This window comes from Microtus pennsylvanicus, chromosome 2, assembly GCF_037038515.1.
Source record: "Microtus pennsylvanicus isolate mMicPen1 chromosome 2, mMicPen1.hap1, whole genome shotgun sequence".
Classification (NCBI taxonomy): Eukaryota; Metazoa; Chordata; class Mammalia; order Rodentia; family Cricetidae; genus Microtus; species Microtus pennsylvanicus.
Window position 1 is genome coordinate 91,912,509 of NC_134580.1, and position 18,785 is coordinate 91,931,293.

General features: G+C 41.4%; 1 protein-coding gene across 4 annotated transcripts in view; it reads left to right on the top strand.

Annotated features, from left to right (window-relative positions):
- Fmn1 (formin 1) overlaps positions 1–18,785 on the top strand; it is a 369,449-nt gene that overhangs the window by 181,164 nt on the left and 169,500 nt on the right. For all 4 annotated transcript variants that reach the window (XM_075961724.1, XM_075961725.1, XM_075961726.1 and 1 more), the window contains 2 exons: positions 8,481–9,268; positions 12,622–12,772. In XM_075961724.1, the coding sequence (XP_075817839.1) occupies positions 8,481–9,268; positions 12,622–12,772 (939 nt within the window). The remainder of the gene's footprint in view (positions 1–8,480; positions 9,269–12,621; positions 12,773–18,785) is intronic.

The window sequence follows — 18,785 nt, forward strand, 5'->3', positions numbered from 1 at the left end:
AAGGATCTCTAATAAGAAAGTATCTCTGTATGTGTTTTGATATTTTGACTTACTAAGAGGTATTTAATGGGAAAAATTATGAATTACCAGTGTTGGATGATGAGGTGCATGGTAGACTCGAGTCTATCTCTTAGTCGCCATTCAGTTAATATGTCTGTATTTCTCTTTCCTTGTTTGGGAAATAAAAATGTCAAAGTCAGCATTCTGATTGTTGCCAAAATTGTACACACTGATATATTACAAATTTATTATAAATTATAAGTGGTATATATTATTCCCCATTCATAATTTAGAGTTAGTCTGGTTAACTTACTATCTAGTTAGCCATTTGGTAATCGTTCAAAATGGTGTTGTAATTCAAATTACAACAGGATTCAAATTCCTTTATGATCAGTTTCTAGCTGTGGGCTCTTATGCAGGTTGGGACATCCTCAACAAGGTGTGCCTCACTGAGCTGCAAGAACTAGAATGGGTAAATGTAAGACTCAGGGCAGTGCGCTCAACACTCTATGTTGACTTCTTCCTGTGTCCGTTCTGAGCATCAGCATTGCTTTCACACATAGGCCGAGTACATGTATTCGTTGTCCAGCACTTCATGCATTGGAATCTATTCCCACGTCAATCTAAGTGAACTTTGCATTGCTTTCAATGTTCTTTCCTCCCTCTCCTCCCCCTCCCCAGTCCTGTTTTTCTCATTCTTACTAAGTTCTCATTATGGGGATATATCAGATGTACCTCATGTGTCTGAGTGCCCCTGAGATGCCCTTTTGGTTGTAACTTGATGTGCTTTTATTTCTGATAAGAAGAAAAAAATTACTGATAATAGTTAATTAAAGCCAGCTATTGGCAACTTATGGGCTTTTCATAAACCCGATGCCATTCTTTTCATTAGCAGAGATCTTTTATTTTACTCTGGCAACAGCAAGGCAGTTAAGTAAAGGGCCGATCTAGTGTTTATGCAACTATCAAAATGGAACACAACAGTAAAACCCAGTTGGCCATATCCAAATCGACAGAGACAGCATCTTCTTGCCTTGCCAAGTGCTCCGTGAGCACTGAATCTCATCCCTTTCGAGTCTTCCCTGTTCTTCCAGTTCTGCTTTCCTTCCCTTTCCTTTCCCTTGCTCCCCTCAGCTTACACTGCACCTTCCTGGAGCGGTGAAGCTTTGCTCTCCTTTTGCTTAGTTCCCCCATACTGTCTAGCCTCCCCCACAAGGATGGAGACTTTGGAAGGGTCCCTGGAAGGGACTGACTTGTTCCAGTGGCACAGCAGTTCAACTTGACTCTTTACTGACCTGGCAGCAGCAATGGGAGATGTTTGTAGCAAGAACAAAACGCTAATGGATCGTTTTCTCACCATGCTCGCTCTCACCTGGCATCTGTCATCAGCTGGCATTTGTTCACCTTCTCTTTGACAGACATGCGGGCGGAGACCAGACGAGCACATGTCTCCTTCTGTTGCTTGAGTTTCAGAACAGTGTGTTCTTTCGATAGTATCTCTGAAAGGTAGTACTTATGGAGGATATTAAAAAATAATGAGGATTTGGTAGGGGAAGGGAGAACCAGCCCCAGAGGAAACTAGGGAAGCTATGTAGAGCCCAGTTCCTAATCAGATTAAAATCATAAATGTAATTCAGTTCTCACTCATGTGGGGATAGCCCTTGAATATACTGAGGGGATACTTAGCTACGTTATATATTTTGAATTATTAAAACCGTATACAGTCAACAATAACTTTGAGAAACACATTAATTTTAAAAACTGAATTTTTTAGGCCAAAAAGTGATAGGAAACAGATAAGAAGTGATGTCTCTGTTAAGAGTATGCATCAGGGATACTCCCTGCTCAACCACAGATCCCGCCTGTCAGACGACCATACACCCTGCCTACAGAACTTGTCTGCTCTCTTTGTTCTCCCAGAAGACCTAATCCCTCAGGTTCATCCCGGATACAGCCCACCTGCCACCCCATTCATGGCTTCTATGGATGTCGCAGACCATCCCCTCCTGACCTCCCAGAAATTAGCACCAAAACTCAGATACCCAACATAGCTGAAGCACAAGAAAAAGGCCGTTCCTACATGAAGATGTTAGAGATGGTTTTCTTTAAAAGAGGAAATTAATAAACTCCTTTTAAAAATCCAGGAGAGCACAAACAGTTGGAGGAGATGAATAAATCTCTCAAATAAATTCAAGAAAAAGCAAACAGTTGAAGGAAATGAATAAAACTGTTCAAGACCTGAAAGTGGAAATAGGAGCAATAAAGAAAACACAAACTGAGGGAATTTTGGAAATGCGAAATCTAAGTGAACAGGAACTACAAATGCAAAGCTTCGCCAACAGAATACAAGATAACGGAGGAGAAAATCACAGTTATTGAAGATATGATAGAAGAAATAGATACATTGGCCAAAAAAAAAAAAACGTTAAATCTAAAAACTGCCTGACACAAAATATCCAGGGAATCTGGGACACTGTACAGGCCAAACCTAAGAAACATAGGAATAGAGGAAAGTGGAGAATCCCAGCTCATAGGGCCAGAAAATATTTTCAACAAAATTATAGGAGAAAAATTTCCTAACCTAGAGCAAAAAATATCAAATGGATAAAAGAAAGCATATTTAACAAATGGTGCTGGCACACCTGAATATCAACAAGTAGAAGAATGAAAATAGACCCATATCTATCACCATGCACAAAACTCAGGTCCAAATGGATCAAATATCTCAACATAAAGCCAGCCACAGTGAACCTTATAGAAGAGAAAGTGGGACGTACACTTGAACACGTTGGCACAGGAGACCACTTCCTAAATATAACTCCAGCAGCACCAACACTGAGAGAAACAATTAATAAATGGGACCTCTTGAAACTGAAAAGCTTCTGTAAAGCAAAGGACACAGTCAGCAAGACGAAACGACAGCCTACAGAATGGGAGAAGATCTTCATTTACCCCATATCAGTCAGAGGTCTAATCTCCAAAATATACAAAGGGCACTCAGTTTGTTTTTGTTTTTTTGTTTTTGTTTTTTAAAAGAAACACTACTACAACTTAAAAAAAAATCCTGGATAGCTATAAAAAGAACTTCTGGAATTATCACCATCCCCCAATTTCATGTTATACTAAAGAACTATCTATATTAATAAAAACAGCATGGTATCGGCATGAAAACTGAAACGTGGATCAATGGAGTAGAATTGAAATCCCAAACATAAATCCACACACCTATGGACACCTAGCAAAAAGCCAGCATCTTCAACAAATGGCGGTAGCTACATGAAGAAGAATGCAGATGGATCCATATTACCCTGCACAAAACTCAGGTCCAAGTGAATCATAAACTCGATGCACTGACCCTGATAGAAGGGAAGATGGGGAACAGCCTTGAACACATTGGCATAGAAGAAGACTTTCTATCCAGAACACCAATAGCACAGGCGCTAAGACTGAGAATAAAAGGGATCTCATGTAACTGAAAAGCTTCTGTAAGGCAAAGAAAACTGTCAATCAGACAAAGAAGCAATCTACAGAATGGGAAAAGTCTTTTACCAGCTCCATACCCAATAGAGGATTAATACCCAAAATAAATAAAGAACTTAAGAAACTAGATACTACACAACCAAATAATTCAATTTAAAATTGGGATATAGATCTAAACATAGAATTCTCAATAGAGGACTCTCAAATGGCTAGGAAACACTTAAAGAAACGTTCAGCATCCTTAGCTGCCAAGGAAATACAAATCGAAGCTATTTTGAGAATTCATCTTTCACCTGTCAGAATACCTAAGATCAACAATAACACAAGTGACAGCTCATGCTGGAGAGGATGTGGAGTAAAGGAACCCTCCCCCCTTGCTGATGGGAATGCAATGGAGGCATTATGGTATCAATGTGGCAGTTCCTCACAAAATCAGGAATCGATCTTCCTTAAGACCCAGCTATACACAAAGGACATTCTATTCTACCACAAGGACACTTGCCTCAACTATGTTCAGTATGGCTTTATTCATAATAGCCAGAAACTGGAAGCAACTTACATGTTCCTCAACTGAAGAATGGGTAAAGGAAATGTAGTACATTTACATAAGGGAGTATATTACTCACTATTAAAAATAAGACATCATGAAATTTGCAGGCACATGGATAGAACTAGAAAAAAATCATGCTGAGTGAGGTAAGACAGACTCAGAAAGACAAACATGGTATGTATTCATTTATAAGTGGATATTGGCCATTAAGAAAATGATAACCAAGCTACAGTTCATAGACCCAGAGAAGTTAGGCAAAGAGGAGGGCTGTGGGGGGATTGCATGAAAAAAAAAGTCTACATCAATCTGTAAGTGATGGCTGATAACTAACAAGTCTGAGGTCTTGCAGTTTATGCCATGCATAGGACTACCATGAACACAAAGAGAACCTAATGCTTTTTATTGAAACTTCATTTGTAGTTGGATAGGTAATATAGAGGCCCAAAGAAGACTTCATACTTAAAGGTCAATCAATCAATCAATTCAACTCACTTAGCATTGTGGATACTTAACTAGCCAAATGCTCCGTAATCTTCTGGAAGTTTAAACATGCATAAGGCGTGGTTCCCAACTGCCTGGAGTCTTTAGATTTTCCAAGAAGATAAACATAAATGACTATCATACAGTTTGAACCTAGAAAGTTCTTTGGCAATACAGACAATGGAAAATTTGTGTCTAGAGGAACCAAGGAAAGTTCAGCTGAGCTTGCGTGAGTTTTTCCTAGGACTTTCAATGAGTGGAAATAAGAGATTGAAGGTGCTGATGAGGTAGCATATAAGCAAGGGATCATGGGAGATTGATCATGCTTTCAAGTGCAACTTGGGGACTGTATAGGGAAGTCTTTGAAAAAAGGCAGAGATCAAGTTTGCATGAATAACAACTACCACGTAAAGAATTTAGTGCCTTCTGTGTATAAGTACTATTCTTTCAATGTGGATAATGAAGAAATGCCCTCTTTACTGGGACATAGCTGAATTAGGAAACGCCATAAGAAGGCACTGGTACCATGGTGTCATTATCTCAGTTGCTGTGTTAAATCAGAATAAAGATGAACAAGAGTTGCTGTTAGCTTCTGCTCTGGCTCCCAACAGAACCTCTTAGTGAGTTTTAGTAGCGCTGACCCAAGGAAAGTATGCAAGAATGGACCTGATCAGTACCTTCTACAAAGTTCTCCATAGGGTTCTGATGTGGAGCAGGTTTGAGAACCATTCCTTGGACCAATGGAAATAATGTTGAAGAAAGAAAGCAGCTGGAATCAGAGTTGGTTAAATTGAAGTTTAAAAGAAGCAAATAAAATCAGGTAGATTTTAACCATTGTTCTGATTTTAAAAAAGAAAAAAAAAAGGCCAGCCAAAGGCTTAGGTGACATGGATGGACACCATGGACTAAATCAGAAACTGAGTGAGAACAAGGAGCCCATACAGTGCCCAGATGATGCCAGGTGACATAAGAGGAATTCCAGAGGAGAAACTGGAGTTTGCCACTTATGAGCTCTGTTTCGGACTAGTAGAATCTCTGGTAGTTGATTAAATATGCAGGTATATTAATCTGAAGGACAGTTGGAATCACAGTCGGAAGGCACCAATTTAGAAGATGCAGCATATCACTGAGTGAATTTCATATATTGCTTGAATACAGAAAACATTGTACAGAGAGAATGCAGTGTGGGAAAAAGAATGGCAAACAGATGCCTCGCCGATCAACGTCTGAGGAATAAAGAGGAGAGGCTGACTGGAGAGAGCAGAGAGGTAGGAGAAAAAAATACCTGGACCGGAGGAGTGTGGTGTGGAATCAGGATTCCAGCGAAGTTCAATTTCAAGGCACCAGCTGCAGTCAGCCCAAATAGAGAGGACAGGGGAAATCCACTGAAAAATGCCGACTAAATCCCATAAGTTCTCATAGAATGGTGGACAGATGCCAACTGTAATTTGGCTCCAAGTACGCAGATGAGAAAGTGGACATAGCAAACATTGAGTGACATTCGTTCTTGTTTTTTACTCCCAAAAGCTCTGCCGTGAAGGAAAAGAAGAGGGCGAGGAAAAACCTGCCAGCTGGGGAATTTAAAGGGTACTTTTGAAGCATGGAGCAGGATAGACAGACCATTGCACTAGGAATCATGCATGCCTAGTGAGTTCAGGACGCACAGAGGTGGTCATTGGTCCCTGGTGTGTCTGGTGTTGCAAACGGCAACAGCGGTGGCAGAGGCCTTACACGGTACTTCGTTCTTAATGCTCCTTAATACCTGGTTTTACGAACAGGAACTCATCTGCCCATCATACCCCCAGTTTTCTTAAAGGGAAACTATGGTAGAGAGACATTAACCTACCCAATTGATCTTCAGCCTACTTCAGCAAGCTCACGCGTTAAACTCAGCTTCCAGAACAATACATAAGAGCACATATCATCAGAGGTGGGATAGGCCTACAATTATAGATGCTGCTCAGTTATCTTATTGGAGGGGATTTTCTTTAGGCAATGCGTGTCTCTATAGTTATTTCATAGCTTTATGAGGCTGAAGTCTTAAGTCGTGTCTTGACTTGTCAGTATTGATCCACTCAGTAAAACTTGTCAATACATGCCAATACAAAAACTTGTCTTGACAATGGGTTTAGTGAGGAACAGCAGTATGAAGTTATTTTGTTGTGACAAAACTAGTCACGGAATGAAAATAAAATGTTGGTGTGTAATTCCAAGCAGAAATTGCAGTAGGGCATAGGAGAGATGGAGAGAGAAGTGGTGTGTCTGGAATGATGCTGAAACAAAGGTAACCTTAGCTACACAGCTGGAAGAAGCTTCGAGTTGTTTGCAGGTACTTGGTAGTAGAACACATGAAAATTGAGCATACTATTGTATTTGTAGTATATTTGCTCATATTGATGACTTCAGCTTCTTTTAGTCTTATGCCTTCATCCATCCAAAGTGTTATTGGAAAATTTACAAAAGTAAGAATTTACGAAGCTCTTATTCTAATGCCATCACTATTAACACCTGATTTACATGAATCGTCTCATTTTATTATTAAAAACAAAACATTACTTCACAAATGAAGAAACAGCTAGGCTAAAGCACAGACCTAGAGAGCAGCAATGTTAACCATGGGATAGTGTGAATCCAGACTCAGGTTCTTAACCCATCCACCCTGGCTGCACATTCTAGTGCTGCTATCTCCACTTCCTTCAGAGTTTCCCCGGGGCTGCCATGTTTAGGAATGGGAAGATTATCCATCAGAAACTTTTGTCTTTAATTTCTCCTGCTACTTGGGGATTGATTTGTCAGAATCAATATTGGGAAAATTTGAACCTAGTTAAAAAATAGGGAAAATGTATCTCAGTGAAGGCAGAAGGCTTTCCTTTTTATTTAACCTTGCTGACTAGATCATTAAACACATTTCTTTAACAATTTAATGTAAAGGATTATACCCTTTTATGTAGCTGTTTTTCTAGATATCTGTGGGCTGAGGTTACAGCAAAGAAAGACTTGATTGGCCATTAAGCAAGGCCCTTGAGACAGGGAGTGTGTGTCTGACTGTTTCCGCCATTTTATCCATCTTCCTTTTTAATGCTGTGCTCACTGCTGGGGTACAGAAATAGAGATGTCATCCAGTGTCCTCTGATGTCATCCAGTGGAGCTAATTATCTGGATGAGGGCCAGCAGTGAGAAATAGACCCAAACAGCCACACTGGTCAGCTTTTGTCTGGAAACTTAAAAAAAACAGACAATAAAAAATACCATTGCTCGTCTCCATACCTCTTGTTCTGCAGCAGTGCTGCGGAAAGCTGATGGGGGAGGCTCTCTAAGGAACACAGAGAACAGCAGCCGCACCCCAGCACAAGCTCTGGACGGCCTCCTCTACCCCGCATTCTTTTCTTATTCTCTATCCACACCAAAGGCTATAAAAGATACATTCAAGCTTGTCCAAACCTCTATCAAATTAATTTCTTCTGCATTCGATATTAAAATTGAGTGAAAATTCTTAAGTAGAAGATTTGCGCTAAACTTTAACTCATGACAGTAATCTCCCCTAAACTCAGACATGATGGAGTTTTCCAAGAGCGCCTAGATATTTAGTTGTCTGGAAAATTCTGAGATGATTTGTACCCTTTTGGATTCTTGAACAAATGTCTCTATTTCTTTGCATTACATAGGCTATTCTTTAAGACTGTGGTTCTCAACCTGTGGGTCGCTATCCCTTTGACAAACCCCTATCTCCGAACATATTTGCATCGCAATTTATAACAATAGCAAAAGTATAGTTATGAAATTGCAACAAAAAATAATTTTTTTGAGCATCACTACAACATGGGGAACTTATTAAAGGGCCACAGCATTAGGAAGGCTGAGAACCACTGCTTTAAAGAGCATATCCACACATTCATGGTACTGTGGAATGCCTACTAGACATTTGTTATCATTAAATTCTTACTTTCTGATTGATTTTTTTTCCTTACAGGCTCAATTTGAACTCAAGACATTTCACATCCGGGGTGAGCATGCATTAATAACAGCAAGACTTGAAGAAACCATTGAAAATCTCAAGCAGCAGTTAGACCACCGCTGGGGAGGAGGATGTGAAGAGATGAGAGATGCCTGCATCTCCACCGATGACGACTGCCCCCCAAAGGCCTTCAGAAATGTGTACATCCAGACAGACAGAGAGACGTTCCTGAAGCCCTGTGAAGGTGAAAACAAGGCAACCAGAAATAACCAGATAGTACCCAAGAAGTTGAATATCTCATTAACCCAGCTCTCTCCCACAAAAGACAGCAAAGACAGCCTTGCACCTCTTCAGACAGAGGAGGGCATCTCCTCTAGTCAGCAGAAGAAATCACCTCCTCCCTCCACATCTCCTCCTCCTCCCCCTCCCATTCCTCCCCCTCCCCCTCTCCCCACTGGACTTGGACCTCTGCCACCACCAGCACCACTCATATCACCTGTGAGTGCTGGGCCACCACCACCACCTCCTCCACCTCCTCCACCACCTCCCTTGCCACCAAGTGCTGGACCTCCGCCACCTCCTCCCCCACCACCACTCCCTAATGTGCTGGCTCTCCCTAACAGTGGGGGGCTTCTTCCTCCTCCCCCTCCTCCTCCTCCACCAGGACTTGCACCCCCACCTCCTCCTGGACTCTCCTTTGGACTCAGCTCTTCTTCTAGCCAGTGTCCTCGTAAACCAGCCATCGAGCCCAGCTGTCCCATGAAGCCTTTGTATTGGACTAGAATACAAATAAGTGATAGGAGGTAAGCTCATCCTTGACCTGTTCTCGGTTGCAAACTCACTGGATTCTTCCCAAGTGCTGTTTCATTATGGGCAGTTCAATATTTACATTGGGTAGCACCCATTCTTAAACTTAATATGTTGAATGCCTTGCGTACACAAGCTTAGAGTGTCAGGGAAGGGGGTGGATAGTCTTTGCAAACTCCTCTGGGAGGATGTGGTCAGTATGTCCTCATCAAGGTAAGTGTTCCATTTCATGGACTGGAGAAGAGTCCAGGTCTAGGCTAGGGCCATCTCTAACTCCACTGTATTAGTTGAGTTCTTATAAAGAAATTGGAGCAGTCTCTCTGCGCTGTTAGTCACTGAGGGTTACTGCAGTATCTTTTATGATACCTTTTCTTAGTTTTTGATAACCAGACTTATCACCTGGTGTTGGTCATTTTTTTTCTATCACTATGACAAATACCTGAGAAAAGTGTGAAAGAATTTATTTTGGCTTATGGTCTCAGAGATTCGAGTCTATCATGCCAGTGAGGGTGTAGCACAGTGGGGTAGCTCATCTCCTGGCCAGGAAGAAGAGAAACAGAACACACCAGAAATCTTCTTCTTTATTCCATCTGGGCAATGAGCCTGTGGTATATTCAGGCCTGATCTTCCCACCCTTGGTTAATTCTCTTTGAAAAGGTTCCTGCAGATACCTTCAAAGCATCACTAATCTGTAGGGGCTTCCAATTGAATCTGGATATTTAGCAGTTACGGGTACGATTTCATTTTCTGGTAAAAATGTTGAGATGGTTGGTTAGATCAGAAGAGAGTCTTAAAATATAACTCCCCCCTTTGAACTCTGTTCATAAGACTTCTTTTACAGATGTATTCATGCTTGACCTCCAAAGAAAGTAGCATGTGTAGAGAGCTGGTGTGGAGAGAACCTTTCATTTGTGAATGATATTGAACAGGATCTATACAGCAGAAAGTCATGCTGACTTGGAAACCTCCATCCAAACAAGTTAGACTTAGATTTCTTGCTTTATTTCTGAATCTCCCTGGAGGACAATGAGAGAAATATTGACTTGTTTCTTGACCACTTTCTAGGTTTGAAAATTGTTTGCAAAGAATGTATAATGATAATAATAAAACTACATTTTAAAAGCTTATTCCCCAATTCAAAATGGTGGTACTGAATTTTCAAGCTTTTGTAAAATTCTTCTCAAGGAAGGCAAGACAACTAAACAAAATAACATATAGTTCACAATTATTAAAAAAAAATGGAAACCACTGTAAGAGCAGGGGAAATACCACCAACCCAGGCATTTGATGAACAGAGTTGATGATGTATTTCATATTGTCCCAAGTCCTCCTGCCAAAAACTAAGGGTCAAGAGTTTACTTGTGGAAATTTCTAGATGTATTTATTTATTGCTGATAAAAGTGTTTTATAATTTCCCAAATGAATGGTTTTTAAAAAAAATGATCCTAAAATAGTTCCCAACACTAACACTGATGTGCTAGTTTGCCATTTCTCATTCGAGATTTAGATATTTCCTAAGAGATGATTTCCCAGAATATTTGAGTTGCGTTTCTTTATGAGTGCTCTCAGCTCATTGCAGTCACTCGCCAGTGATGAATTCCACCTGGGAGCCCTGAACCTACTTGTTCTGATCGCACACGGAACTGGGTCACACCTGTTTCTCACTTGCGTGCTTTCACTTCATCCCCCCCAAGAGACGTCATGAGCAACCAAAGCCATAGGCCTAGCATCCTAAAACCTCATGCTGGGAGGACGGGCCCTTCATCCACTGTTCAAGAAAGAGTAAATGAGAATTGAGGAAAATCATTGATTTGTTTTTTCTCTTGTCATTTTCTACTTTTTTTTTTTAATGGAAAACAGTCAAACACTCAAGCTTGTATCAGTTACGTTGGTTGGGCAGGTTCTGCAAACACCATCAATCCAGTGCTTCACTTTCAAATGAAATGAAAACTAGACGGACAGGACATTAGGCGCGACTGACTTGATGGATGTGTCGGCCTTGTCTCCTCTGTGATGTGTTAAGACCACAGCATGGCCACTCCTTTCTTCATGAGCCCCCTCAATAAAAATTTTATACCTCTGAGCCCAACTGCTTTGAGTATGAAAATCACGATTTGGTACCAAATCATTTAATAATATAGCAAATATGTTTACTCTATGTGAAGTAGACTATATAGTATATTATATAAACTTAACTTTATTTTTAGTTTTAATTGAAACAAAAATATACATTGAAGCAAAGGTAAATACTGTTAGGTGTTATGAATCATTCGTGCCATGCTCACGTATTTGAAAAATCAATTTACCTTTTCTTTCTTTCTTTCTTTCTTTCTTTCTTTCTTTCTTTCTTTCTTTCTTTCTTTCTTTCTTTCTTTCTTTCTGGCATTAATGGTAACTTGAGAAAGGATTTCAATTCCACCATTATGCAGAAGGCACATGCCAGCTCATAGAGGTGGTTCTGATATACTTGATTTCTGGCAGCTGCTTGTTCACTGCTTCATAACAGACTATTTCTGAAAAATAAAATACAAATTCCCCATGGATGCTTTAGTTGGAATCCCATGGGAGCAGGGGACTGATGCACGACAAGATTTCATGGTTTTGTGTGGCAGATGAGCAGCTTACTGGTCATGTATTAAAGCCTTTGGACTGAGATGACCTGATTCAATCCTGAAAACTGTCTTTAAAATCTCAAGGCGGGGAGAGGCACATTTTTACCTTCCTGTTCCATTTCCAATCCTCTGAAGAACGACTTTGGACCTGTAGGAGTAGAACGGCTCTGTGGGAGCAGGATGCTTGCAGTCCAGTCTGATAACTTGAATTTGATTGCAGGGTTCCGGGTGGTGGAAGCACTGAAATTGCCCTCTGACCTGCACATGCATGCCATGGCCCGCGTGTCTTTTCCCCACATATATATCTCCTATACGTGCGTGTCCACATGATGAATACGTAAACTATAATACATTTTTAAGAATGTCCTTGCCCATGTATAGAACTGATTATCCCTTCTGCCTCCCTGTGATGCTATTTTTGCCTTCTTGACATGCCACAGCCGAGAGAGGAGCGGTTTGCACAGCCCCAAACATCAACCGCAGAAATTCTAGTCCTAAGGGCCTTCTCCAGAGCTCTTGTACTGAACTAACGACCATCATAGTTTTGGTATGTTTACATGGATATGTAGGTTAAAATATCCTGTTACGTATTTTGACTTCTAAAATGTGTGACATGAGAAGCTTTTATCCAAGCATTACCAGGGTTTGACATTTGTTTAAAAGTGCATTAGAGAAAGATTTCATCATATTAGACTATTTCCTCTTCCTCCAGTTAACTTGATGTTTTCTCTTTCAAGCCAAGATGCCACACCAACTTTATGGGACTCCTTAGAAGAACCTCATATCAGGGACACCAGTGAGTTTGAATATTTATTCTCCAAAGATACAACTCAACAGAAGAAAAAACCCCTGTCAGAGAGCTATGAGAAGAAGAACAAAGTCAAAAAGGTACTGTGTGATCATCATTGTAATCACAGACATATGGGAATTCCCTCATCCTGCTGCTTGCTGCTCTTTCCCGAAAAGATAATCTAAGTTTAGATGGCAAAAGGATCCAGTTAGTTTAAGAAACTTAGGCTTGTTGTTTTGGTTTTATCTTCTGAATTTTTAAACGTCTGTGTTAGTTAGGGTTACTGTTGCTGTGATGAAACGCCATGTCCAAAGAAACGTGTGGAAGAAAGGATTTATTAGTCTTATGCTTCCTTGTCCCTCACTGTTCATCATAAACGGAAGCTGGGACAAGGACTCAGACGGAGAAGGAACCTGGAGACAGGAGCTGATGTAGAGGCCATGGAGGAGTGTTGCCTACTAGTTTGCCCCTCATGGCTTGCTCATCTTGCTTTCTTATGGAACCCAGGACCACTAGCCTAGAGTGACCCCACCCGCAATGAGCTGGCCCTCCTCCATTGATCACTAATTAAGAAAATGCCCTCAGGTTGCCTATTGCTGGATCTTATGAAGGCATTTTCTCAACTGAGGCTCCCTTCTCTCCAGTGATCCTAGCTTGTGTCAAGTTGACATAAAACTAGCCAGCACAACTATAGTCATTAATTCTATTAAAAATGTATTTAAATTGCTATTAGTGAAAGTCTTTTGTATTCCACCCGAAAAATAGATCGCACAGGACTGTGGTGATTGCTCAGTTGGTAAAGTACCTTGTCAATAAACATGAGGATCTGAATTGGATCCCCAGGGGATCTAAAAAGTAATATGTAGTGTGAGTGCCTGTAATACCGGCACTAGAAAGACAGAGATAGGAGGATCCCTGGGGCTTGATGACCAGCCAGTATAGTCAACTCTAGTTCAGTGGGAGACCGTGTCTCAAAAACTACACCACAGTCAAGACTCTGACTTCTAAACGCATGTACACAAAGGTTTCTGTGGACTCACTCATGCATACATAGATATGCGTGTATACCTGCAAAATTATCTCATTCATAGAACCAGTTTATTAGACTCTATGGCAGAGGGCAGTGTTCTATGTCTGTGCTCGAATGTGATAACAAGCAAAATGGAATGTTCTGTCCTTTACACTAGCTATTTTTCTTCCGTAGCTACTAAATATGGTAACAGTAAGTTCTATTGGACAGCTCTTTGTAAATATTAGCAATGTGTGAGAGGGAGAAAAACCAACCCTAAAATGGTTACTGCCCTGTGGAGTTTAACAGTCATTAATACAAGCAAACCTTGGCAATCCTACAGTAGAGCAAGGTGAGAGGAATCAGCATAAACAAGGGGCGTGTGGGATCTGCACTTTTAAATGGTGTTTTCAAGTCAAGTCCCCATTGGGAAGATAGCTTCTGGGTAAGAGCATGAGGATTTAAAAACCAAAAGCCACTAGTCATCTGTAGAACTACTTTGCCATCATCAAGCAATCAGGCAGACGTGAGGCCCCATCATAGCCCAGGTAAACACTGTGACCCAAGGAAAGGTGCCAGCCCTTGCTCTCTCCTAATCCCTGAGTTGTAGTACAAGATGATATCTGCTATGGTGTAGTAAATCTCCCAAAGGCCCACTTGGTAAAACTTTGGTTCCCAGGGTGGTACTACTGGCACCTTTAGGTGCCAGTAGAAGGTCCCTAAGTCACTGAGGACATACGCTCAATAGGACTGTAGGACCCAGTCTCTCATCACTTTCAGCTCAGGGGGTGGGCAGAGAAGTTGGGTCTGCCTTGTTCTCCTACCCTGATATGCTGCCTTTGCCAAGGGCCTGAAGAAAAAAAGACACAGGATTTTGGCATAGAACAGATGGAATAATGGGTAAAAACAAGCCCTTTCTCTTTCTACGTTATTTGCTTCAGGAATCCTCAGGTGTCTTGTTATTGTGCCCAAAAGCTGGCTAATACAAGAGCCTCACATCAAGCCCTTCTGTGATAATGAAGTGAGCTCATGTTGTACGTGGTCTGTGGTATGCGGTCAGTCCACATTCTCTGATGGCTGCTGGCCACGTTCTGTGGTGGTTTGCTAAGGCCATGTGATGGCTGCTATGGCCATGGGATGTGCTGGCCATGTTCTATGGTGATTGCTATGGCCATCTGATGGCTGCTGGCATGTTCTGTGGTGGTTTGCTATGGCCATGTGATGGTTTGCTATGGCCATGGGATGTGCTGGTCACGTTCTATGGTGGTTCGCTATGGCCGCCGCAATTGTCACAGCTCCCCTGCCTTGTTCTGTTAGCAGCAGAGAGGTGCTAAGGGCTTGGTGAGCCCTGGTTCAGTTGCCGATTGGCTTTGTGAACTTGGAGGGAGTGGTTGTCTTCCTTCTCATATTTTCTCTTTCCTAGAAAATATAATTGTCAGCCGGGCAGTGGTGGCGCATGCCTTTAATCCCAGCTCTCAGGAGGCAGAGGCAGGCGGATCTCTGGGAGTTCGAGGCCAGCCTGGTCTACAAGAGCTAGTGCCAGGACAGGAACCAAAGCTACAGAGAAACCCTGTCTCGAAGAAAAAAAAAACACAAAAAACAAAAAAAAACAAAACAGAAAATATAATTGTCAGTACCCAATCTACTTGGCCAGGGTGTTCTGAAGCCTATGGTGATCTGAGAAAGTTTCAAGTATGTGTCAGATGGTGTTCCTGTCATCCATACTTCCTTCTTATATTACGTGGTGGGTCAGGTCTCACACATCAGTTCATACTCCCTGTTCTGCTACAAACATAATTATATTACATGAAATGGGCTGCAACTTACAGAAGAAAAACCAGACATTCCTGATTGTAGTTTTCTGATCCAAATTAAAATTTCCCATGGACCTAAAACCATGATCAACAATATTCATCCATAAAGTACACTAGAAATATTCTATCATGAGAAAAACGTGATTCCAATAATTAGATATGTTAATGAATCATTTTTTCTTTTTTAAACTTGTAATTATGTATATGTGTTTATGTATGCATTTCTCTGTGTGTGTATGTGTGTGTGCATTTGTCTGTGTAAATGTCTGTATCTGTGGAGGCTGGGAGAGGGTCTTGGATCCCCTGGAACTGGAGTTGCAGGAGGTGTGGGCTCTCCGACATGGGTGCTAGCGTTTAAACCCAAGCTCACTGGAAAAACAGCAAGTGCTCTTAACCACTGATCCATCTCTCTACTCCACAGAATGAATCTTTTAAGAGTACATATTACACAGAACAACTGAGGTTCTTCTGTAAAAACAGTACCAGGCAAGAAGTCACTGACAAACCTTGAAATGGATTCCAGGAAAGTTAGATTCTTACAGATAGATGAGGGGGTTGGGGGGAGGGACAGTCTGGCTATTTTAGATGCCATCTATCACTATAAGAAAGGCAGAAGGAAAATCCCTACACTCCTAAGATGCCCTCAGTTTACCTCTGCCAGCAAAGCTTCTCTAACTAATCAGAAACTCTCCAAGTATTGTCTTGTGCAATATCATATTAAATTCTTCTGTGTTCTCAATTTCTTCTTCAATTGTATTGCTCTGTTTTATTTCTCTCTGGATGTTTTGGTAACATGTTGTTTCCTCCTAAAATGAATTATTTCTGTTTTTGTAAATGAATATTTGTTTTCAAATCCATGAACATTTGGTCATTCATTCTCGTCTCTTATCTCCTAATTGTGTGCCCATTCAACAGTTGACTTTAATTAAGGCCATTAGTCCTTGATAATTTGTTTTGTTGCTTAGTCTAAAGGAAGGATGTGCTTCCTTTGAACTCTGCAAGTTTGCTCCTTGGTGAGGTTCCGTCACCCCACAGAACCTACGTGCATGTGTGCAATGTTTGAGAGTTTGCCACAAATGGAGCCAAACAATCTGGGTCCAGTGGACTTCCCAGGAGGGGTGGTGTTTGGAGTTTTCAGTGAACTTTGTAGCCTACGTTAAGTTGAGGTTCTAAGTTGTAAAGAAAGTAAAAAGATAAACCAATACCAGAAGACTGCAACCTGACCCTTTGAGCCTGCTCAGTGTCCATGCCTGTGGCCGAATTGCAAACATCAAGATGGAGCCCTTGGCCTCTTCTAAAGTCAGATGTCTGTTTTCCTTTCTCCTGAAGCGAAGGTGAATGTGGCTTTTTTAGAGAACTTTCAGCTTGGGGGGCCAAATCCTTCAGCATAATCATGAGATGGTTCCCATATGAGAAGATCTCAAGGACACATGTCAAATAGGCCTTTTTATAATGCCTAAACTGGAGGCAGAACCGTGTGTGTTGGGTATTGAAACATCTAGGTTTTTGAATTCTGGAAGGAGAGGCTCAGCTAACAAATCTCGTAAGTAGACCTGTGCACTCCACATGTATGCGTCAGAAATGATGGACTTTATTGTCCAGTCTGCTGAACTCGGGGGAGAACTTCTAACGTCAAGCGTTGTAACAGTGATTACATTTCCCATTGTTGATCTTGTCTTACACTAAGACACACACGAATTCTCAAACTGGGCAGTAATCTTGTTCTCCAATCAGCAGTCTAAGAATTAAAAGGAAACCCACTCGTAGTGTAGTTCCATTCTCTCATGAGGACATAGAAACCAAGGCTGAAGGGACTTCTAGGACTTTGAGCCTAGAGCATGGGAGAGGACCCGCAAGGTCTTCAGCACATGTCTGCGGTTCCCTCTTTAAATCACTACACTGTTGATAGCCACAGTTCTCGCTGAGACGATTGAAGCTGATGAACAGGAACAGCTGATGCTAGAGGAGCCAAGACAAGCTACACTTGGTGAAGTCTAAACTACTTCTTTTCATTGCGAGATTATCCAAAGTGTTCTTTAGTATTCTGTTGAGGGGGAGGGGGGATTCCAACTCCTGAAGAAAAATATGTGCCTTGTGTACAATTAGGGCAAAGAAACACATAGGTTTCAAGTGTATTGTTTCCCTTGAGTCAATCCATTGAATTTTTTGTATTAACTATAAAAATAATCCTAGGCAGGGCACTTTGCACACTCAGGGGTTCGCCATCGTCATCATCACACCAGGCCCATCAGCCACTACAAACACAGCAGGAACCAGACTGAGAACCAGAGCACAGAACACAACAATTGACAATATCGCCCCCACTAGGTACAGTCCATTCCGAGCACACTGCCTTCCCACATCAACCCTTTCTGTATAAAACTGAGAATAGCGACTTTCTGACATGACTTTTATGGGAATAAAAGGAAATTATAATTATGAAAATACTTGTAGGTGTTAATGTTAATCTCTTGTTTCATAAACTACTGTCATGTCAAAGGTTTGGGAAGAAGATATTGACAGGTGTGTTGACACACACTTGTAATCATGGTACCTGGGAAGCTGAAGCAAGAGGACCATAGGTTTGAGGTTACACTGGCCTATATGAGACTGTGTTTTGTTTTGTTTTTTTTAAAAAAAAAAAGCCTTAAAAATAATCTAGAGCCTGCTGGCAGCTGGTGGTGGCACAAGCCTTTAATCCCATCACTCGGGAGGCAGAGGTAGGTAGATCTCTGAGTTCGAGGCTAGCCTGGTCTATAAAAGCTAATTCCAGGACAGCTAGGAATGTTACACAGAGAAATCTTGTCTTGGGGAAACATACACTCATGCGCGCATACACACACACACACACACACACACACACACACACACACACGCACACACACACAAGAATGTAGAACATCTCCAGACCATTCTTGCGTTCCATTATTTATAGCTGCATTCCACAACTTCCTGTAATGACACATTCTGGCATTAAGCACTTCATCTCAGGTTGGCTTGCGTTCTCTTTCTTGCACTGTAAAATAAGTGTTTACACTGTTAGTGCACCCGTGTTTACACTCTCCCTAAGTTACATTTGTTCCCGAGCAAGAAGGTCAGCGCTCTGACTGGCTTCCAAGTGTCTGTCTCTATTGTCAGAGCCTCTTTCTCTTGGCCTCTGTCAAGGAGGTCACTACTTTTTGATAAGCTTCCCAGTTATGTTCTAAGCTTGCCTGACAGGAAATCTGTGAGACCCGCCAATATCCTTGTGCTCTTGAGATGCTGTGATCTGATTTGGAATTATGAATC